The 23808-nt window shown below is 42.8% G+C and overlaps 1 protein-coding gene across 2 annotated transcripts in view; it reads left to right on the top strand.

Annotated features, from left to right (window-relative positions):
• The window catches only part of htr4 (5-hydroxytryptamine receptor 4), a 205173-nt gene that overhangs the window by 112451 nt on the left and 68914 nt on the right, over positions 1-23808 (top strand). Inside the window, exon 8 of one of the 2 annotated variants that reach the window (XM_060836767.1) lies at positions 16449-16522. The exons of the other annotated variant lie outside the window; for it this stretch is intronic. Within the exon in view, the coding sequence (XP_060692750.1) occupies positions 16449-16509 (61 nt within the window). The 3' untranslated portion in view covers positions 16510-16522. The remainder of the gene's footprint in view (positions 1-16448; positions 16523-23808) is intronic. 2 annotated transcript variants of the gene reach the window in all.

The raw sequence follows: 23808 nt of genomic DNA, 5'->3' as shown, positions 1-23808 counted from the left end.
AGGGTCATACAACTTATGCAAGTGTATTGAATAAACCTAGATGGCTATTAAGCCTTTAATCAGTTAGAATGGAGGTGCAGGTCTTGATTGATTGATATGTAAATCCCTGCCCCAAGATAACTTCAGGTTTTATCAGAATAAAGGTCTCACTTTAGGTCTGGCAATGCATTTTAGGTTTGAAACAATGTTACAAGTCTGTTTATATCTTATCCTGGAACCAGACAGGTTTTATTTCCAAAGTAAGAATTTTTTAAATGCCACATTGACTAACCGTCTACAGGTTGTGTTCTTTTTGAACAACATGAAATGAAGAGGGAGAGAGAGAGAGAGAGAGAGAGAAAGAGGGAGTGTGTGTGTGTGTGTGTGTGTGTGTGTGAAACCTAAGGTGTCACCTTTATTCAGATAAAGCCTGAGTTATCTTGGGGCAGAGATTTACATATCGATCATTTATAACTTGCATCGCTATTCTAATTGATTGAAGACATGCACCCTCTCATGCTTATACCTCATCACACTCACATACATACTTTACCAAGTTTACACACGCACATACCTACACTCTCTCATATTCACTCACATCCACTCGCAGACACTCACATATACACACTCACTCTGTCTCTCCTGCACTAACACACATATAAATTTATGGGGTGAATCTATATTTGCAGAGTTATATTTCAGAAAATGCGTAACCTACAGTCAATTCATGTAAGATTCTATAAAGTTGAAAATGTGTTGCTGGTTAAAGCACAGCAGGTTAGGCAGCATCCAAGGAATAGGAAATTCGACGTTTCGGGCATAAGCCCTTCATCAGGAATGAGGAGAGGGTGCCAGGCAGGTTAAGATAAAAGGTAGGGAGGAGGGACTTGGGGGAGGGGCGATGGAGATGTGATAGGTGGAAGGAGGTCAAGGTGAGGGTGATAGGCCGGAGTGGGGTGGGGGCGGAGAGGTCAGGAAGAGGATTGCAGGTTAGGAGGGCGGTGCTGAGTTGAGGGAACCGACTGAGACAAGGTGGGGGGAGGGGAAATGAGGAAACTGGAGAAATCTGAGTTCGTCCCTTGTGGTTGGAGGGTTCCCAGGCGGAAGATGAGGTGTTCTTCCTCCAACCGTCGTGTTGTTATGTTTTGCCGGTGGAGGAGTCCAAGGACCTGCATGTCTTCGGTGGAGTGGGAGGGAGAGTTAAAGTGTTGAGCCACGGGGTGGTTGGGTTGGTTGGTCCGGGTGTCCCTGAGGTGTTCTCTGAAGCGTTCCGCAAGTAAGCGGCCCATCTCCCCAATGTAGAGGAGGCCACATCGGGTGCAGCGGATGCAATAGATGATGTGTGTGATAGATTCTATAAATCCCACTTTGAAAATAGAACTAGTCTGACTCAAGATTGGGACACAGACAGACCATTAATGCATTGTCTGAGCTGAGATGACACATTTTGTTAGAAAATCTGAAGTTATCTTGAAAATGAAACTTAAAATGAGTTCTAGAGTTTACATATCAATGAACCAAAACTAGCAAAACCATTCTAAAAGATGAAAGACTTAATCTAAGTTTGTTTAATATATTTCAGCCACATGGCAATCTAACTATTTGCTGTGTCTTATTCTGTGTCTTATGGTCCTGCTCCACAACCACCTGATGAAGGAGCAGGACCATCTGAAAACTAATGCTTCCAAAAAAACTTGTTGGACTATAACCTGGTGTTGTGTGATTTTAAGTTTGTCGACCTGAGTCCAACACTGGCACCTCCAAATCATAAAGACTTAATAGCCATCTAGGTTTGTTCATTGCATTCACATAAGTTGTATGACCCTTTGATCTTTTACTATTCTGTGTCCGATGTATTCTCTCTCACTAGTTGTCTGAAGAAGGAGCGGGGGGCTCCGAAAACTTGTTGGAGTATAACCATGTGATTTTTGACTTTGTTCACCCCAGTCCAACACCGGTACATCCACATCATTTGAAAACAAATGCACACAATGTCAATGTCTATCAAAACTACATGAATCAAATTTGTTTTATGTGCCAGCTCAGAGTCTGACAGAAGGAGAGATATTTATCCTTTTTGACAATAGCAGAAGATATCTTCTTGAAGTCAGAACTTCAGAAAAGGAATAGACGTAGGCAGTTTTATTGACAGAACTTTTAATAAATCACTAATGATAGAGGAAATCAGAAGACCAACACCCCTATTGTTGACTACACACTGGTGAAAAGGGCTGACCAGGTTAATAGAGTTGCATTTAGTTCCAGCAGTGCTGGTGTCAGTAATGGGCATGGAACCAGGCATTGCTGTCAATTTGAGGAGTGGTAGCCTGTGATCATGAAGAAGATGGTCAATGAATATACTGGAAGAGGGTGCAGTTGGAAATACCTTCCAGAAGGGATGATGCTGGTCTTCCTTCAATCTTAAGGCTCACTTGAGCTACCATTGGGAAGACCTGCTGGATCAACTGAAAGACCTTTCCTCTCCTTGGCTGAATTGAGTGTGGAGTATAGGGCAACAAACAATATGTACAAAGGTGGTTGTCAGTTTAGTGATGCCTCCCTGAAGTTTCTGCTTGATGATCAAGTTGGGGAATATGCTTCCCAAGGGATTTCAAGAAGAAAAGCTTTCCACCTGACCAAAGGAGCAGCATGTGGAGGCAGCAGGAGAGGTAAGTAGCCATAGACCTGAGCAACACATAAGTGTGCCATGTCACAAATTCCTCTACTCTGACTGGGCGAGCCTTTCTTACTGCATAACAAGCTGAGGCTTGTAATTGGCAATGTAGGGTGGGCCCCTAGCTGATTGCTGTCACTGGGAGAACCAGCATCTGCTACTGGATGATGCATTGACACATCTGGATGACCTTCGCATCCTGCAAGATAAGACAAATGGAGAGGCATATGGTAACTGCCAGCATGCACGAATGGGAGGAAAAACATGTGAGGATTTTGTACCTCACTGTGCTTTCTACTTCAGGATTTTCTTTTATCCATTCACAGGATGTGGGAGTTGCTGGCTAGGCAGCCTTAGAGAATTGCCTTAGAGAAGGTGGTGGTGAGTTGCCTTTTTGCTATGGATTTTGACACACATGTCAGCTAGACTAGGTGAGAATGGCACGTCTTCCTTCCAGATTCTTCAGTGGGTAAATATTCAGGGCCTAGAAGAGAGGGGATAACATTAGGAGCCCAACTGAGTGTGCGATTCTGGGATTCCCCCAGTGTTCGTGTCAGAGGGCAGGACCATTATGCTCAGGTTGAGGTGGTGCTCAGGCCACATGCAACACCAGGACTGGTGATTTCTATTGGCTCCTTTGCACAACGTCACATCATTCCCCTTCCTCCTGCACTACCACAAATACTATCATGTCAGTGGGTAAATTGGTCAGTAAATGAGAAGAGCAGACTAATGCTTTGGTGATCAGTTCAAAATACATCATGGTGACTGGTGGAATTTAAATTATTTCCTCAATAAATTCTTGAAATTATAGCTAGTTTCTGTAATGATACAAAAACTCTCATAAACTGTTTCAAAAATCTATCCAGTTCCCAAATGCCCTTTAGTGAGGAAAATCTCTGGTTGTTATCCAGTCAGGCCTCCATGCAAATCCAGACTCTCAACAATGTGGCTGACTCTTTATTACTGTCAAGGCAAATTAAGCATAAGCAACAAGGGTTAGTCTTGTTACTAATGCCCAAATTCCTCAATTGAATAAATAAATGTAGGTTGAGGGTCACAAGCTGCGAACACATCACAGTTACGCAGGAGCAGCTGAGAAAAGCTGTGAGAGTTAAGGGCCCTGACAGGAGGAGGATTGTTGGATGTCAGGCCCATGCCCAAGCTGATGACCGTGCCATGGTGTCAGCAGCTGCAGTTGTAGCGAATGTTAAAGGTTAGCCCTGCAGAACTGCCAGAGAAACACAACTATTTGCAAGGCCATTTGTATTTTAATGCTTTTTTAAGAAATATTGCTAGGACTTGATAGAAATTGATTTCCAATTCAATGAGCAGATAGTCTATTGGCGACTTTAAGTGCAGGTGTCATAGCCTTCTAATGAGTTGTAGAGACTTAACTAGATCTGGGTTCCTGACTATTGTTTAAGATAAAAGACTCTATAACATTGAAGCTGCCAAACAATATCGAGCTATGAGGTCAAAATTGCATCTGACATAAATGACCACTCTGCAGCACTCAGCATCCTTCACCTGTTGGAGATCATACCAATAGCAGCAGGTCTGTGAAAGGCTAGTGGGGTAGTAGGGTTTGAGTGAGACTTGGAACTCAGAAAGGCAGAAGTCTGTGTAGAGCTGTGGATCCAGAAATAGACAATCTCCAATAATTTCCCAGCAGTAAATAGGTACCATTGTCTAAACTACTATAGACCTAAAAATATTGAGCAGAATGTGAATGGAACAAGCTAGCAATTAACGTAACCAAGAGACTTTATTACCAATTTAGAAAGATATTTTGATTATTTCTTACTGGGGCTGAGAAGGTGGCGTTGGTTGCAAGATACTGCTCCCTGAGATTGGTTCCCTAATGCTGATTCCAGGTCCTGAAATTGGATGCAATGAGTAACTAACTCAAAACCTCCTAAATCAGAAAATAAAAGATAAAGATCATGAACTACTTTGATGATTTGTGGTTATTCTGAGTAAAATGTAAGATTATACAGCTTGTTATCTACAGCAACAATCTTCCAATTTTAGAAGGAAGCATAAAGAAAATTAGGGCAAACCTTGCACCTTATTTGATGGAATTGAAATATAAGAGAAATAAGAACTCGTAAATAAGAAATAAAATGATTCTCAAAAGTGCTCTGGTTCACTACACATTGTCCCTGCATTACTGAATTGTAAAATTAATCACTGTTTTAAAATCCCTCCATGGCCACACTGTCCTCTCTCTCACTGATTTTCTTTCTCTTCTCCAAACCTATAACCCTCTGAAGTCTTCATACTCCTTCAATTTTGGATTGTTGCACATCCTCAATTTTCATTCCATGGCTATATCACCAATTGCCTAGACTCGAAGTCCTGAAATTCTCTCCATTAACCTCACTGCGTCTCCACACCATTCTCTCACTTTGCGACACACCTTACAATCTACCTCATGTGCTCCAAAGTCTCCTTCATGACCTCACCTAAAACTGAAGGAGCTTTGTCAATGCAAGTTGATTTTGTGCTGAAGAGAAGGAATGCATGATATTGCATAAAATACAGAGATAAAAATACAGAGTGAGGATTCTTTCATTGGTAGATAATTGACTTAATTGTAAAATTCTTTATGCGTGAAGAACTGCAAAATATGACTCTATAGTGCTAAGGGAATAGTACTGAACATTGACAGCTGAATTGGTCATGCAGAACTTTGAGCAAAATTGAAGCCAGACTCCTCTGCGCTACCTGGTGTGTCAAAGGCTGTGTGGCAGGCCTGCCAATCTACCAAGCATTTGTGTGCAAGCCATCAATATTCTCCTCTGTGCTGCTCCATTGCATACCTCAAATGAGTCAACTGCAGCAGAACCTGTCTGCAATCTTGCCTCTGGTGGACTGGCACATGAGCTATCCTTTTTCCTTGGTCTACGTAATAAATTGATTATGATATAAATTAAGGGGGGAGCAATGTGTAAGTCTCCTAAGCTTGTAGCTTGCACAAATTCTAAAGACAGAACTGAAGAGGTTGGACAGATATTTGTATTTCGTTTTTGCAGAGAGGTGGGCAAGGACTTGGGGTTGTTATGTTGCAGCAATTGAATCAGCATTACAACCTGCTGCACGTCCCACAACGATTCACAAGTTTTTAAAGGCACAGAAAACTTTCAACATCCCTCCCTCTCTCACTAGCTAACCTATAAAACTGTTTAAATGAAGCAGAGGGGAATGCAATACAGATGTGTTAAGAGTTTATATGAAAATATTGGTGGCAGTACTGTCTGTATTCTTCAGAATAAAACATTCAGTTTGCATGACTCGTCATCAGTCTTCCCAGGGCCATTGCCAGTTATGGGGATGGATGGAGAGAAATCATTTTTATTTATAGGCTTTTATAGATGGAATGCATCGTGCGACAGGAGGAATGGGTGAAATGTCAGTGTTGAAGGACTGCATATTGTACATGGTGGTCAGTGTTTTCTACTTCTGTGTTCTTCTATCTTCACTTTCTCAGCCATTAAAATGAATGGACAGAAAATTATGTTGCATTTTTCCCACAGATCATGCCCCTGAGATATTGTTTTGAAATTATTTTAATTAAAATAAGAAACAATACGTGCTATTTCCAATGGCACTCCCAATGCTGTTACCCTGTAGTGATTGAACAGAAATTCAACACAACACGTAAATTTATTTCAGCAGTTTATATTTTTTTTCTGTCTTCTGTTCTGCCAACAAGGAGAAAAGTCACAATTTGGATCAGCGCCTGATTTACAGCTTGCGAAAATAATAGTAAAACTGTCCCAAGGGAATTGTTTTCCAAAGGCCCAAGTGGAACGTTTACTTTGTGATATCAAAGCAAATTGGAGATTTATTTCTCAAACGTTATGGTCTTGTTCTTAGTTTGCTATCCTTGTTTTATCTTACTGAGAATAACAAAATAACAAGCAACTTTACATTCACAACTTTTGCCAAGCAAACAGCAAGAAACTCGGGGGATTTAATATTCAAATTTCTTAATTCCATTGTGAAAAGGGCCGAAAGGTCTGTTTTCATGCTGTACATCTCTATGACTCTATAACTCTAGGATAACTAAGTATTTTCCAATCTTTGAGATGTTTAAATCCTTCTTTATGTTTTGCTCTTTCACCAATGAATCTGCTGGGGATTGTGGTCACAGTTCTTACTCCCCGAGGTTGCGCTGTTACTAAAGACTTTGTAGTAGCAATGACAGCAAATTTGTTACTATTACTCCTCTAAAACTTAGAGTCCAGATATGCACAGTAATAACAGGAATCCAGCAGTTACTGTCCATGATTCTGCTCCATAGGGATACGGTTGAAGTCCACCCAGATAGAAATCAAATATTAATCCGATGAGAACTTGCCCATTTTGTGCAATTAGTCTTGATATAAAAAAATCTTTGGAAAATGTTGCACTTTTTCTTCACTCTTTGTAATAGGTATTTAAAAATTAAATACCTAATTTAACTAATGCAGGTTTTCCCATATCACTGCTACATGTTTAGGAAGCAGAAAGAATTACTGCTTCTTCATCATTCGTCCTGGCATATCCCTTTAGCTGATCAGGACATTGGTGAGGCCACTGTTGGAATATTGCGTGCAATTCTGGTCTCCTTCCTATCCGAAAGATTGTGTGAAACTTGAGAGGGTTCAGAAAAGATTTACGAGGATGTTGTCAGGGTTGGAGGATTTGAGTGATAGGGACAGATTGCTAGGGCTGATTTTGCTGCAGCGTCAGGTGTTGAGAGGTGGCTCTATAGAGATTTATAAAATCATGAGAGGCATGGATAGAATAAATAGACAAGGTGTTTTCCCTGGGGTGGGAGAGTCCAGAACTAGGGGGCATAGGTTCAGGGTGAGAGAGGAAAGATATAAAAGAGACCTGAGGGGCAACATTTTCACACAGAGGGTGGTACATGTATGGAATGAGCTGCCAGAGAAAGTGGTGGAGGCTAGTACAATTGGAACATTTAAAAGACATCTGGATGGGTTTATGAATACGAAGGGTTTCGAGGGATATGGGCCAGGTGCTGGCAGCTGGGACTGGATTGGGTTGGAATATCTGGTTGGCATGGATGGGTTGGACCGTGCTGTACATCTCTCTGACTCTATGATCACCTTCTCTGTTTCTACATTGATAATTTACCCTTCCCATGTGTTGTTCTCCCACTAACTACCCATATCCTAGATGTTTGTCAGCCATACTTGTCTGAGCTCCTCACTCCCTAATGTTTCTGCTTATTAAGATCTTCAGCTAAGTACTACTTCACTCATTCGTCCTTACCATAACTGTCCCAGTGATGTAGCATCTGTGGCCCAGTTGCCTTTCCCTATTCAGAAATCATACACACAGTTGCATCCAAACCAGACCCTACATATATTGACATTTATTTGCCATTGTTTTACCTTTTAAATAATTAATCAAAGTCTCTCTATAATTTTATGCTTGCAGCTATCCCATATGCTTTGTTATCAGTTTCTGTGACATCAGGAAATTTAGAAAAATGGTTCCCTCTTCTGTTATATATGTCAAGTAGAACTGAATAATTATTTTTTGTCTGTTCTTTTGAGGTGAAAAAGTTCATTATCTGTGATGCTTGGCAGTGTAGGAATTTAGGCTTTTTACGAGAGGGTTTGAATGCAGGCAGATGTTCTTCAGGAATCAATGTTAGGTCTCTTCTTGTTAATAATATGTATAAATGGGTTAGAGGAAAATGCAGATGGCCTGAATAGATGTTTGCAGATGACAGAAAGATTGGGGGAACTGCAAATAATGAGAGGGATTGCTAGAGGATACAACAGAATATGGATAGGCTGGAAAAGTGGCAGATGGAATTTAATTTCAATGAGATGTGATGCATTTTGCAAGATTGAATGCAGGAGAAAAGTATACAGTAAATGGCAGAATCCTTAATAACATCCACATACAGGTAGATTTAGGCATACAGGTCTGCAGTTCTCTGAAAGTGGCACACAAATGGTTAAGGTGGTCAAGAAGGCATATGATTTGCTTGCCCTCACTGATCAGGGCATAGAGTATAAAAATTAGCAAGTCATGTTTCAGGTGTCTCAAACTTTAGTTATCCCATACTTGGAATATGGAGTACCAAGAATGTGGAGACTTTGGAGAACAGACGTGTAAAGGCAAAAGGTTTTTAGTTTAAAAAGTCATGAGGTGTCAGCACAGTATTAATGGGCTAAAGGACCTGTTCGTATGTTGTTCTACTCTTTGTTCTACTGCTGTACAAAACGCTAGTTCTAATTCCTGCAGCATTTTGGGAGAGTTTGGGCAGGACACTTGAGAAAGAATAGATTCATCTTGGAAAGAGTCCAGTTGCAATTCATTAGGAAGTTACTAGGGCTCCAAGAAACAAATTATGATCAGAGATTCCATGAATTAGTTTCATGGATCATGGGCACAGAAGTTTGGAGAAATCCTAGTTCTGCAAAGTCAAGCTTGAAAAATGGCTGGCTGCTTCTCCCATTCTCAATCCAGCTGCATTGGAAAATGGGCTAGGAAAACAGGGAAGAATGGAGGAAGCTGTCAGTTCCCAAAGCAGGATGCATGGAAATCCAGCCTGGGTGCTCTGGCATTGTGTTCAATGTTTAAAAATAAAGTTGAAAACACAAACCACCTCTCTTGCTCACAGCCACTCAATCTCCAGGCTCCATCCATGTTAATCCATGCCAACTATGCCACTGCACTCACCCATTACCTGTTATAAAATCTGTGCCATACTGTGTCCACCATATCTCCTCATACTACTTATGTACTCTATAATTGTTTAAGCAATCCAAATGGTTCTTGACACCCCTTTTGCAATTGAGCCATCCACCATGGTCCTTCATTCCCCAGTAATTCTCCTGGCAATTTAAAGCCTTAATCCCAAACCATCCGCACCATCCTTAAGCTCTTCCTTGCAAACTCACCTATTACTTAACATGGGCATAACCTAAGGTCTGGCAGATGGAATACAATGTACGTAAATGTAAGGTCATCCATTTTGGTAGGAGTAACAGTAAAAAGGATAATTATTTAAATGGTAAAAAGTTGCAGCATGCTGCTGTGCAGAGGGACCTGGATGTCCTTGTGCATGAATCACAGAACGTTGGTCTGCAGGTACAACAAGTAATTAGGAAGGCAAATGGAATTTTGTCCTTAATTGCTAAAGGGATTGAGTTGAAAAGCAGAAAGGTTATGTTGCAGCTGTACAAGATGCTGGTGAGGCCACATGTGGAGTACTGTGTGCAGTTTTGGTCTCCTTACTTAAGAAAGGATGTACTGGCACTGGAAGGGGTGCAGGGTACGTTCACTAGGTTGATTCCAGAATTGAGGGAGTTGGCTTGAGGAGAGACTGAGTAGACTGGAATTATATTAATTGGAATTCAGAAGAATGAGGGGGGATCTTATAGAAACATATAAAATTAGATAGATAAGATAAAAGTAGAGAGGATGTTTCCATCAGCAGGTGAAGCTAGGACAAGAGTACATAGCCTCAAGATTAGAGGGAGCAGATTTAGGACTTCTTTACCCTGGGTTTTTAATCAATGAAATTCCCTGCCCAGTAAAGTAGCTTGGTGCTACTTCAGTAAATGTTTTTAATGCTAAGGTAGATTTTTTTAACAATAAAGGAATTAAGGGATACGGTGATAGCGCGGGTAAGTGGATTTGAGTACACAAAAAGATCAGCCATGATCTTATTGAACGGCAGAGCAGGCTCGAAGGGCCAGACGGCCTACCCCTGCTCCTGGTTTGTATGTTCTTATGTTAAGAGGTATCCTGACAGCAATAATGTTATTAGTTTGCTGTCATATTGATGGTACCGCTATTGGAACAAAACATATTTACATTGATACATAAACTCCAAACACTGAAATTGCTTCAGTGAAGTCCTTGAAAAGAAAACCAGCTTACTTGTTCAATGATTTATGGAAACAAACATTTCACTTAAGTGCATAACCTCTAATGTCAATAAACAGTTCCCCAAAACGGTTTTAAATATTTTTTATCAACACATTCAGTCATTTTAATGACATGAGTCTAGAGCAGTAGGAACTCGAAACCAGACCTTCAGCTCCAGAGTTAGGAATGTAACCCCTGTGCCACAAGACCCTCTCCTGCCACCATTTGAACAGGCAGTCTGAAATGCTCAATTGTTTTCTTGACTCCACATTTTAGTTTGGGCTGTTCCTTGAGAACTTCGCCATCCCGATATTTTTATGAACTTGGAGATGGTGAGGACCGTAGATGCTGGAGAGTCAGAGTTGATAAAGTGTGAACTGAGAAAGCACAGCAGATCGAGCAGCATCAGAGGAGCAGGAGAGTCAGTGTTTCAGACAGGGCCCTTCATCAAGACTGCCTGCTTATGTACAAGAATGCCTTTTCATCAACCCAAAGAGAGGCTTGCCTCTACCAAAGCTATCTATCTACGAGGGAGAAATATAAAGAGGGAGAAATATAAAATTTTCTTCCTGCCCTTACTCCTCATGCCCAGTTCACTCCCCTCACCCCACACATGCCTCATGTCCTAAGCATATACTCTCATGTGCTTTACATATCTCTGTTGTCCCACATTCACCAATGCCCTTTTTTTGCCTACTCCACCCATCTCCCTATCCTGTCTCACCTCCCATGACAACCCAGTGAATGTCCGCAAAAACCCATATATAGGAGGAAAATGTTAGTTCCATCATTTAATTTTCCATATTGCAGAGCACAATCTATTGAAAAACACTCTTAATCGTAAAAATACAGTTTGACATTTGTAGACATTTCTTGGTAGGTCTTGACAAGTTAGACAGTTCTAAAAGGTTTATGTACCCTGCATGCATAATGTCCTCCATGGTCAACAGTCCCAAAGGGTAGCTGATCCATCTCTCCTCAAAGGATAGCCTTTGTGTCCATGCCTTCTAAAAGATTCCTGACCACCACCCCAAGGTATGCAGAGACCATATTCATAGAGGTACTTCAGCTCTCCAAAGGGGTACTCTAGCTTTCCAAAAGAAACATACTGAGGCCAGAACTGATGTAATCTCCACACTGTGGCTTCCAGACACTGAGGACTCCAAAACTATGGTCAGTGGAGACAGCTAATCATTGAAATATATGGCTGATTCACAAGCTATAGGCAAAAGTGAAGACTGCAGATGCTTGAAACCAGAGTCTAGATTAGACTGGTGCTGGAAAAGCACAGCAGGTCAGGCAGCATCCAAGGAGCAGGAAAATCGACGTTGCAGGCAAAAGCCCTTCATCAGGAATGAAGGCAGGGAGCCTCCAGGGTGGGGAGATAAATGAGAGGGTGATGGAGATGGTGAGAAGGTAGCAAAGAGTACAATGGGTGGATGGGGGTGGGGATGAAGGTGATAGGTCAGAGAGGAGGGTGGAGCGGATAGGTGGGAAGGAAGATTGGCAGGTAGGACTGGTCATGAGGATGGTGCTGAGCTGTAACGCTGGAATTGGGGTAATGTGGGGGGAGTTGAAATGTTGGGCTGTAGGGCGGTGGGGTTGATTGGTGCGTGTGTCCCGGAGATGTTCCCTAAAGCGCTCTGCGAGAAGGTGCTTTTCCAGCATCACTCTAATCTAGATTCACAAGCTACAGACTGCCCCTGAAATAATTTCATGATGGCCAGTATCCCGTGACCAAGTCATCCTTTATTTACACATGCATTGTACAAGACACTGACCCAGCTAGCACATAGCCACCTCCTAGAGTAAGCAGAACCCCGGGCAGTCCTGTTTATATCTGTCAGCCAGGACTCCCTGATTAGACCAAGTTAACTGCTCCAATCGTATTCTGTGCAGTCCACTGATAACCCCCAATCCCATTCTTGTGAAATGAGCAATCGTGGATTCAGGAACAGGATGAGGAATTGTGATGTCTTCTGGGCACCTTCATCACAATTCAATCCATTCCAGTCATTACAGAAATCTGGGCCGAGGTTTGTATTCTCTGGATTATGAGTTTAAAGGATATTTTAATGAGGATTCTAAATTTTGAAGGAAGTCATAAGGAAAAAAAGTAAATGTTTTTTTCTGCTGGTGAGGCAGGTCATTCAGGATAAATGTTATGGAAAAACTTGTTTATGAAGAATGTGAAAGTGTACAATCTCTCTCACAACACCCTATGTTAATAGTTTTCAATGTGAGATTGATTGCTTAAGGTAATCAGGAGTATTAAGAGATTGTGGAACCAAAGTGGGTATAATAGAGTTTGGCTACAGATCAGTCATGATCTCATTGAATAAAATAGACTCCAGGTCATTGATGTCCTTCTCCTGTTCCTCTGTATTCCTTGAATTTTAGGTACATTTATTGTGAGGTGGAAATTTAGAGGTATAGTTAGTAAATTTGCAGATGACACCAAAATTGGAGGTGTAGTGGACATGCGAAGAAGGGTATTTCAGAATACAATGGGATCTTGATCAGATAGGCCAATGCGCCAAGAAGTGGCAGTTAGAGTTTAATTTCGATAAATGCGAAGAGCTACATTTTGGAAAGACGAATCAAAACAGGACTTCTATACTAAATGGTAAGGTCCTGTGGAGTGTTGCTGAACAAAGAGACCTTTGAGTGCAGGTTCATTGTTCCTAGGAAGTGGTGTCACAGACAAATGGGATAGTGAAGGCGGCATTTGGTGTGCTTTCTTTTATTGGTGAGAGTATTGAGTACAGGAGTTGGGAGGTCATGTTGTAGCGGTACAGGACATTGGTAGGCCACTGTTAGAATATTGCGTGCAATTCTGGTCTCCTTCCTATCGGAAAGATGTTGCGAAACTTGACAGGGTTTAGATAAGATTTACAAAGATGTTGCCAGGATTGGAAGATTTGAGCTATAGGGAGAGACTGAATAGTCTGTGGCTGTTTTCCCCGGACTGTTGGAGGCTGAGGGGTGACCTCATAGAGGTTTATAAAATTATGAGGGGCGTAGGTAGGGGAGACCAGAATTAGAGGGCATAGGTTTAGGGGGAAAGGGGAAAGAATTAAAAGGGACTTAAGGGGCAACTTTTTCATGCAGAGGGTGGTGCGTGTATGGAATGAGCTGCCAGAGGAAGTGATGGAGGATGGTACAATTATAACATTAAAAGGCATCTGGATAGGCATCTGAATAGGAAGGGTTTACAGGGATATGGGCCAAGTGCTGGCAAATAGGACTACATTAACTTTGGATATCTGGTCGACGTGGACGAGTTGAACTGAAAGATCTGTTTCTGTACTATACATCTCTATGACTTCAATGTATGTGGATATGAAGGAAAGTAGTTGTGAAGGACATGAGTAAACATGCCAAAAATATTAGTAGGGAGTAAAAATTAAATTATAATTGCATAGGTACATAAACGATGTGACCCCTGTAAGAGCCAAAGTGTTTTCCACAGAATAATTTCGTGGACTAAATTATTCTGTCTATATCCACATTGTTATTATATTTAAAAGCAACATTTGCGTATCACTGAAAGCAATAGCTTTAAACAGATAATGGTTGTCAGCGTGTGAAATAGCTCATCTTTAAAAAGGGACATTCATTATCCTACATAGTTGCAGGTCTATTTTGCACGAATCCATTGACACACTATAATACATGCATTTTAATTCATGTACTCTCTTGCTGAAACTATCCAACAGAGAAAAGAAATAGTCGCCACCTAAATTCTTCCTGAGATCTCACCATTGCTCCTCTGCAAAACAACAGAAAGACAGGATATAGCATGGATACAGTCGGGGGTCATGTCAAGACAAATGTGGAAGGGAGAAACACGTATGCCTGGAGGGCAGAGTGTACATAATCTAGTTAGGGCACAAAAGAACCACAAAAAAATTGATAGTGTTTGTTTTAATGTAGAGTCTTGTGAGTAAGAAAAGAGGAGGCTGAAAGGGGACATAATTGAGGTAAATAAAATTGAGTGGCATAATTATTTTTATAGAATCCTCACAGTGTGGAAACAGACCATTCAGCTCAACAAGTCCCCACTAATCCTCCGAAGAGCATCCCACCCAGACCTATTCCATTCCAGTAACCCTGTATTTCCCATGGCTAACGCACCTAACCTACACATCCCTGGACACTATGGCCAAGTTAACATAGACAATCCACTTAACATGGACTGTCGAGGAAATCAGTGCACCTGGCAGAAACCCACACAGACACGAGGAGAATGTGCAAACTCCACACAGACCCAAGGCTGGGATCAAATCAGGTCCCCAGTGATGTGAGGCAGCAGTGCTAACCAATGAGCTGCCGTGCCGATAAGGAGGTACCTTGCTCCTGAGAAGATGGATCAATAACCAGGAACAGAGTTTTAAGGTAAGGGGCAGGAGGTTTAAAGGGGATTTAAAGAAGAATATTTTTTCACCCGGATGATGATTGGTATCTGGAACTCACTGCCTGAAAGGATGATAGAGACAGGAACCATTACAACACTTAATATTCAGATGAACACTCAAAAGGCCATAGCACTCAAGACCACATTCCAAGTGCTAAAAAATGGACATAATAGGTAAATGTTTGAGATGTGTTGAAGAGCTTCTTTCAGTGCTGTAAAACTCTATGACAGTCTGCATTCCACTGTGAATCAGAGTGCATAAAATGAATATAACCAGAGCTTAATGGCTCATGATAGTCACAGTGGAAGAGTAGCTTACAGCCACTCACTGTCAAGGTTCAAATGAATGAGGTACCAGCCAATGTGCCGAGAACCAACAGGTTCCTGAAAGCAGCCTTCAGTAACCAAGAGGGGAGAAGGTAAAATTGAATCCTGCTTAAAAACTGGAAACTGAGTGCCAAATTCTGGATGTGACATACTGCTCACAACCCAGAAGAAGATGACTGATGTTCAATAAGACTGCCCCATAACAAAAACATACCGTGGGCTGTGTTAAGGTGGTGTCAGTCTGACTTCCATTCCTCAGTGGAAGCAAATCCCACCTCTTGGCCTTCCAGCTAATTTGATTGAATCTGCAGTGCTCTCAATCTCAGCAGTGTCAGAGCACAATTGTGGGTGCTGCTGGGACTCAGAGGAGACCACAAAATGTAGGACCATTACTAGCCAGTCGTATCCTGAACCTTTTGGGTGGGTAAATATGGGCAAACCCAGAGAAGGGGCAAGGGGATGGAGGTTCATTGTCTTTTTTTGGTGGCCAAGCTGCAAGTGACAAAGTGGGTGATAAGGTCTGGAGGGGGGAGCGGAGTGGTGCCTCTGATGTGCACAGGGGACACCACAAAGGACATAGCAGCCCTTCCTTTCAACTTTGTTACTAGCTGGGCTGTCTTCCAACTCCAACCAGTCTGCCCACGTCAACAATATTATGGTGTAGAGCTGATCTCCAGCACCTGCAGACCTCACTTTCTTTTCGAATATTATGGTATAGGCAGGGTAATGATTGAGACACTTGGCATATTAGTGAGCCTAACTATCTGTTCATTTCTCTTTTAAAACTGATGGATGGGCAGTCCAGCTGTTTTATAGTGATTGGATTGGAAGCGGATGGGAAAATGGTGGTCAACCGTCCAATATAATTTACATTCATCACTACCCCAAGGGCTGGAGAAGTAAATCTAGTCACACTGCTAAGATTCAGTTTTATATTGATAAATTATAAGTGTGTGTACTTTGCATTAAAACCCTAGTAACCAACCAGCAAATAATAATTATCTTTCTCTACTGTATTTCTTAATTTAATTCAATGCAGTCACATGTTTGAAACCTTTATCTTATTCCCTATCTATTAACTATCTTTTAACTTTTATCTTTTTCTATGTCCAACAATCTGCAACCTTTCCTGCTTGAACTTTGAAGTGGCTGTTCTGCAGTCTCCAAGCTGTTGCTGCAGTTCTGTAATAGCCCTGAACCTGTGTAGATCTAACCAAAACGTAAGTGATGTTGGCTTTTTATATCTCTCATCTATTGACAGTTTAGTTCAGGTGTAAGAACCTTGAAAAGAAATATTCCCTTGCAAGTTTCAAAAGCTTGGTATTTTATATCTATCTTATTTTGAAATTTATTTTACTAAAACTGAAAGAAAAATACAACAGCAGAGAAGAACATTGTCTGGTTAGGCATCCCTTTTAAGTCATTGACTCAAATTAGTTACATCTGCAATGTTTATCGTATTAGAAGGTTTATTTTAGGTGTCAGTATGGGCACAAATCTCAGCTGTCCACACCATTGAAATCTAGCTCCCTTTTGCCATTGCTGCCGTGCCACCAAATATTTTTAGATCATAGTGGCCCCACAAGTGTCAAAGCAGGTGGCACGGTGGCTCAGTGGTTAGCACTGCTGCCTCACAGCACCAGGGATTCAATTCCAGCCTCGGATGATTGTTTGTGTAGAGCTTGCACATTCTCCCCATGTCTGCATGAGTTTCCTCCCACAGTCCAAAGATGTGCAGGTCAGGTGAATTGGTCATGCTAAATTGTCCATAGTGTGAAGTGTGTTGGTCAGAGGGAAATGGGTCTGGGTGGGTTACTCTTCGGAGGGTCGGTGTGGATTTGTTGGGCCAAAGTTCCTGTTTCCACACTGTAGGGAATCTAATCAGGCCATTCAGCCCATGGAACCCACACCGATCAATAAGAGTTGGATAGAGCTCTAAAGGATAGTGAAATCAAGCGTTGTGGGGATAAGGCAGGAACAGGATACTGATTGGGGATGATCAGCCATGATCATAATGAATGGTGGTGCTGGCTCGAAGGGCAGAATGGCCTACTCCTGCACCTATTGTCTATTAGGTAAAAACAATGACTGCAGATTCTGGAGACCAGATTCTGGATTAGTGGTGCTGGAAGAGCGCAGCAGTTCAGGCATCATCCGAGAAGCAGTAAAATTGACATTTTGGGCAAAAGCCCTTCATCAGGAATAAAGGCACCTTTATTTAAAGGTGGAGAGATAAGCTAGAGGAGGGGGGGGGGGTGGGGAGAAAGTAGCAAAGTACAATAGGTGAGTTGGGGAGGGGATGAAGATAATAGGTCAAGGAGGGTGGAGTGGATACATGGAAAAGAAGATAGGCAGGTAGGATAAGTCATGGGGATAGTGCTGAGCTGGAAGTTTGGAACTAGAGTAAGGTGGGGGAAGGGGAAATGAGGAAACTGTTGAAGTCCACATTGATGCCCTGGTGTTGAAGTGTTCCGAGGCAGAAGATGAGGCGCTCTTCCTCCAGGCGTCTGGTGGTGAGGGAGTGGCGGTGAAGGAGGCCCAGGACCTCCATGTCCTTGGCAGAGTGGAAGGGGGAGTTGAAATGTTGGGCCACAGGGCGGTGTGGTTGATTGGTGTGGGTGTCCCGGAGATGTTCCCTAAAGTGCTCAGCTAGGAGGCGTCCAGTCTCCCCAATGTAGAGGAGACTGCATCGGCAGCAATGGATACAATAAATGATATTGGTGGATGTGCAGGTAAAACTTTGATGGATGTGGAAGGCTTCTTTAGGGCCTTGGATGGAGGTGAGGGAGGAGGAGTGGGTGCAGGTTTTGCAATTCCTGCGGTGGCAGGGGAAGGTGCCAGGATGGGGACATAAATTTAAGGGGACATAAATTTAAGGTGAAGGGTGTAAGGTATAGGGGGATGTCAGGGGTAGGTTCTTTACCCAGAGAGTGGTGGGAGCATGGAATACGCTGCCTGTGGGAGTGGCAGAGTCAGAATCATTGGTGACCTTTAAGCGGTAATTGGATAGGTAAATGGATAGGTGCTTAAGCTAGGACAAATATTCGGCACAACCTCGTGGGCCGAAGGGCCTGTTCTGTGCTGTATTGTTCTATGTTCTACGTTCTATGATGGGATGGTGTGTTATAGGGGGGACATGGATCTGACCAGGTAGTCACGGAGGGAATGGTCTTTGCGGAAGGTGGAAAGGGGTAGGGAGAGAAATATATCGCTGTTGGTGGGGTCTTTTTGGAGGTGACGGAAATGTCGGCAGATGATTTGGTTTATGCGAAGGTTGGTAGGGTGGAAGATGAGCACTAGGGGCGTTCTGTCCTTATTACGGTTGGAGGGGTGGGGTCTGAGGGCGGAGGTGCGGGATGTGGATGAGATGCATTGGAGGGTATCTTTAACCACGTGGGAAGGGAAATTGTGGTCTCCAAAGAAGGAGGCCATCTGTTATGTTCTGTGGTGGAACTGGTCCTCCTGGGAGCAGATACGGCGGATGTGGAGGAATTGGGAATACGGGGTGGCATTTTTGCAAGAGGTAGGGTGGGAAGAGGTGTATCCAGGTAACTGATGGAATCGGTGGGTTTGTAAAAAATGTCAATGTCAAGTCGGTCATTATTAATGGAGATGGAGAGGTCCAGAAAGGGGAGGGAGGTGTCAGAGATGGTCCAGGTAAATTTAAGATCAGGGTGGAATATGTTGGTGAAGTTTATGAATTGCTCAACCTTCTGATGGGAGCACGAGGTGGCGCCAATGCAGTCATCAATGTAGCGGAAGAAGAGTTGGGGTGTGGTGCAGGTGTAATTACGGAAGATCAACTGTTCTACATAGCCAACAAAGAGACAGGCATACAAGTGCCCATGGCTACCCCTTTGGTCTGGAGGAAATGGGAGGATTCGGAGGAGAAATTGTTAAGGATGAGGACCAGTTCGGCCAAACGAATGAGAGTGTCGGTGGAAGGGTATTGTTGAGGATGTCGGGAGAGGAAAAAACGAAGGGCTTGGAGACCCTGGTCATGGCGGATGGAGGTGTAAAGGGATTGGATATCCATGGTGAAAATAAGGCGTTGGGGGCGGGGAAACAGAAGTCTTGGAGGAGGTGGATGGCGTGGATGGTGTCTCGAATGTATATGGGAGTTCCTGGACTGGGGGGGATAGGACAGTGTCAAGGTAGGTAGAAATGAGTTTAGTGGGGCAGGAGCATGCTGATACAAGGGGTCGGCTAGGATGGTCCGGCTTGTGGATCTTGGGAAGGAGGTAGAACCGGGCAGTGCGGGGTTCCCGGACTATGAGGTTAGAAGCGGTGGGTGGCACGGTGGCACAGTGGTTAGCACTGCTGCCTCACAGCGCCAGAGACCCAGGTTCAATTCCCACCTCAGGCGACTGACTGTGTGGAGTTTGCACATTCTCCCCGTGTCTGTGTGGGTTTCCTCTGGGTGCTCCGGTTTCCTCCCACAGTCCAAAGATGTGCAGGTTAGGTGAATTGGCCATGCTAAATTGCCCGTAGTGTTAGGTATAGGGGTATGGGTGGGTTGCGCTTCGGAGGGTCGGTGTGGACTTGTTGGCCCGAAGGGCCTGTTTCCACACTGTAGGTAATCTAATCCAATCTAATCATCTCCAGAGGTGATCAGGTTCTGTTTGGTCTGGGAGATGATGGTTTGGTGATGGGGGGTGGGGTCATGGTTGAGGCGGCGATAGGAAGAGGTGTCCTCGAGTTGGCGTTTGGCTTCAGCAGTATAGAGGTCAGTGCGCCAGACTACCACTGCGCCCCCTTTATCTGCTGGCTTGATGGTGAGGTTGGGATTGGAGCAGAGGGATTGAAGGACTGCGCGTTGTGAGGGTGAGACCTAGTGACTATTGTCTATGACATGGTCTACATGACTGAGAAAAGTGCAGACAGAGGAATACTAAGTGAGTGTAATTCTGACATCTCATAACCCTACTACCAGCTGATATGTCAAAAAATGTATAATTTGGGGATACAAATTGAGATGGCAAATTTGCACCCCATTTCCAAAGAGCAAGCAATGACATGGCCCAATGCTGATCAGTCTTTAAAGGACAGACTCCCAACTTGCAGGTGAGGTAATTTAAGAAATTCTGCAATTATAAAATGTCCAAAAGTACTAAAGTCTTTGTAGTTGTTGTGGTGACATCCAAATTTGTCAGAAAGTATTGCTGCATCTGCAGTTCAAGTTCGACTGTTAAAAAGTCAGCTGCAGTGTTTGGGCCAGCAGCAATCTTTGGGTTTCTGAATTAAGCTGGAATCAGAATGAGATGATTGAAAGAGTTAGGGAGTAAAAGATCCAATCAATGTTAAGTTCACCGTGACATATCGCAGAACGTACCTGCCATTGCTGAATTGCTGGAGATGTGTGGAATTCAGGAAGAGGTGGTGATCCAGAAAGTAGTTAGAATTTGTAACTTATGACTACATGAAGTAATTCAGGTGACCAGCACTCATGGATTTAAACATTGCAAACATTGAGTGTAAAAGAAATGGAAAGTGGATGGTGTAATGAATAAGACATCTGAATACAGTTTGCAATGTGAGAGTGATGTTGCATAGTGGTAAAGTCACGAGGCTAGTATTCCTGCATCTGATATTCTGCAGACCTGGGTACAAAACCAACTGAGACAGATGGTGGAATTCAAATTCAATGCAAAAGATGGAATTTAAACAGCATGCCTTGCATTGAGGAAGTAAAAAACCAGTGTGGTAGGATTCCAGGAACAGCATGTATGTGGAAACTGCTGAAAGGTTCTATACTGTAATCCCTATCATTTTTTTTAAAAAATCACTCATGAGACATGGAGGGTGCAGGCTGGACTGACATTTATTGTCCATCCCTTGTTGCCCTTGAGAAGGTGATGGTGACCTGCATTCTTGAACTGCTACTGAGGGTAGATGCAAAATGCTATTCAGGAGGGAATTCCATAATGCTTAGATTTTTGCTGTAGGACTGCAAGTTGTTGAATGGAGTTTTGTGGAGACTGAGCCCTGGGAATGGAATGGCAGATAAGGCAGTCAATAACATCAGATCCCATGGTGACCACACTTATCTCACAACTGCTGGTATTTTGTCAGTGGTTTGGGAATCGTTTGGTAGTCTACTCACCTTTGTCCAATTAAGACGCTCAAGTTGGCCACATAAAAGCCTCTTTCCAAAGACATGGATATTTTACCTGCAGCCAGAGATGTACACATCTTCTAGTGAAACCTTTTTGATGAATAATCAGGAATCCCTTCGGTTCAGTGCTGAATAGAGGTGGCTCCCATCCCCCAACTTATTCCCACTCCTGCCCTGCCAAGGTTGCTACCCATTACCCAAATCGCTTGGTTACAGAAAACTCCTCGACTTTACTTACAGGTCTGGGAAAATGGGTTGACTTCAGTGGGAATTGCCTGTAGTGCTGGGCAGCCACTGCTATCTATGGTGCTGCTGGTATTAGACAACTGCTGGCTATTTGACCAGTCACTGCAGAACAATGCGTTCAAGTGAGAGTGGAGTAATGCCATCGCATCCATATTTAATTTCAGCTCTGTTACATTGTATCGTTAAACTATCATGTGATTAGATCATAAGTTGCAATTTACAAGTCAAGTAAATGAAAGTCCTCTAAGCATGTTGATAATTAAAATGAAAAATAACAATCCTCTAATGATCAGTGTTGCCAGTTTTCTTTTTATACTTTGCAGAAAGCAATCGCATATTGACATGCTTGCTGCACCCTATTTTCCGACTTTAATTTCATTCATTTTGCATACTGATAGATTAATTGCTTTCCATGTCAGTAATCTGAAAAATGATGTGGAGGTGCCGGTGTTGGACTGGGGTGTACAAAGTTAAAAATCACACAATACCAGGTTATAGTCCAACAGGTTCATTTGGAAGCACTAGCTTTCAGATCGCTGCTCCTTCATTAGGACAACCACCCCTGATGAAGGAGCAGTGCTCCGAAAGCTAGTGCTTCCAAAAAATCTGTCAGACTATAAGCTGGTGCTGTGCGAGTTTTAACTTTGAAAAAAAAACTTGCTTCTTTTTGCTGAATTTTCCAAGCAGGGATGATTAAAAATGAAGCCAGAGCTTACATATTCCTTTCCCACCCCAATCTAGTTTGTACTTAAGCTTTTAAATATACAAATTGTGGTCCAATGATGTAATCAGTCATCAATTAACAGGAAGATGTAATGGTAGTTCCCCCTGGTCCAGTTAACTTGTCTGGAACAAGCACAGGGTCTAAATAGACAAGTGCTATACTTTTGTTAATGTTTTCTTGAGAACATGGATAGCTGGAGTTTTTCTCTATACCCTACAAGAAAACCTTGCAGTTCTCTTATCCCTGGCTTCCTCCTCCCACCTTTGTTAGGGAATTGCCTCCTGGAGCATTTATAGTGTGTCAGGTACACTGTCCCAGAGCAAACTGGTCTCCATCAATTTTAGTACCCAAAGCAACTGTTTCCCACAGACATCCCGGTCATTTTGACCCAGCAGTGAATAAACAGCATACTGAGGAGGAACAACCATTATAGCTCCGTTTGATTGCTTTCACTCACAGATAGACATGCTGCTTGCTTTTTTTTTTATTAATTTGTAGGATGTGGACATTGCTGGCTGGTCCAGCATTTATTATTGCCCATCCTGAGTTGCTCTTGAGAAGGTGGTGGTGAGCTGCCTTCTTGAACCACTACAGTCCGCCTACTGTGGGTTGACTCCTAATGTCATTTGGAAGGGAATTCCAGGATTTTGACCCAACAACAATGAAAGAATGAAAGTGATATGTTTCCAAGTCAAGATAATGAGTGGCTTGGAGAGGAACTTGGAAGGTGGTGGCGCTCCCAGGTATCTGCTGTCCTTGTCATTCTCAATTGAAGTGGTCATAGGTTTCGAAGATGAAATCTGAGCATCTTTAGGGAATTTCTGCAGTGTACCTTGTAGATAGTACACAGTGTTACTACTGAGCATTGGTGGTGGATGGAGGGGCTGCTTTGTCAAAGATGGTCTCAAGCTTCTTGAATGTTTTTGGAGCTGCACCCCTCCAGGCAAGTGGGGAGTATTCTATCACATTCATGACTTGTGCCTTGTAGATAGTGGATAGACTTTGGGGAATCAAGATGTGAGTTACTTGACACAGTATTCCTGGTTTCTGACCTTTTTTTATTGCCACTGTGTTTATGTGGAGAATCTAGTGAGTTTCTGGTCAATGGTAATCCCAAGGTTGTTGATACGATGGGATTCAGTAATGGTATTCATTGAATGTCAAGGGGCAGTGGATAGATTGTCTCTCATTGGTGATGGCCATTGCCTAGCATTTGTGCAGTGCAAATGTTACTTGTCATTTGTCAGGCCTAAGCCTAACTGTTATCCAGATTTTGTTGCATTTGAACATGGACTGCTTCAGGATCTGAGGAATTGCAAATGGTGCTGAACATTGTGCAATCATAAGCAAACATCCCCAGTTCTGACCTTATGATGAAAAGAAGGTCAGATATGAAGCAGCTGCAGGTGTCTGAGCCTAGG

This window comes from Hemiscyllium ocellatum, chromosome 16 (genome assembly GCF_020745735.1).
Source record: "Hemiscyllium ocellatum isolate sHemOce1 chromosome 16, sHemOce1.pat.X.cur, whole genome shotgun sequence".
In the NCBI taxonomy this organism is placed as follows: domain Eukaryota; kingdom Metazoa; phylum Chordata; class Chondrichthyes; order Orectolobiformes; family Hemiscylliidae; genus Hemiscyllium; species Hemiscyllium ocellatum.
This window is presented reverse-complemented; position numbering and strand designations above follow the sequence as displayed.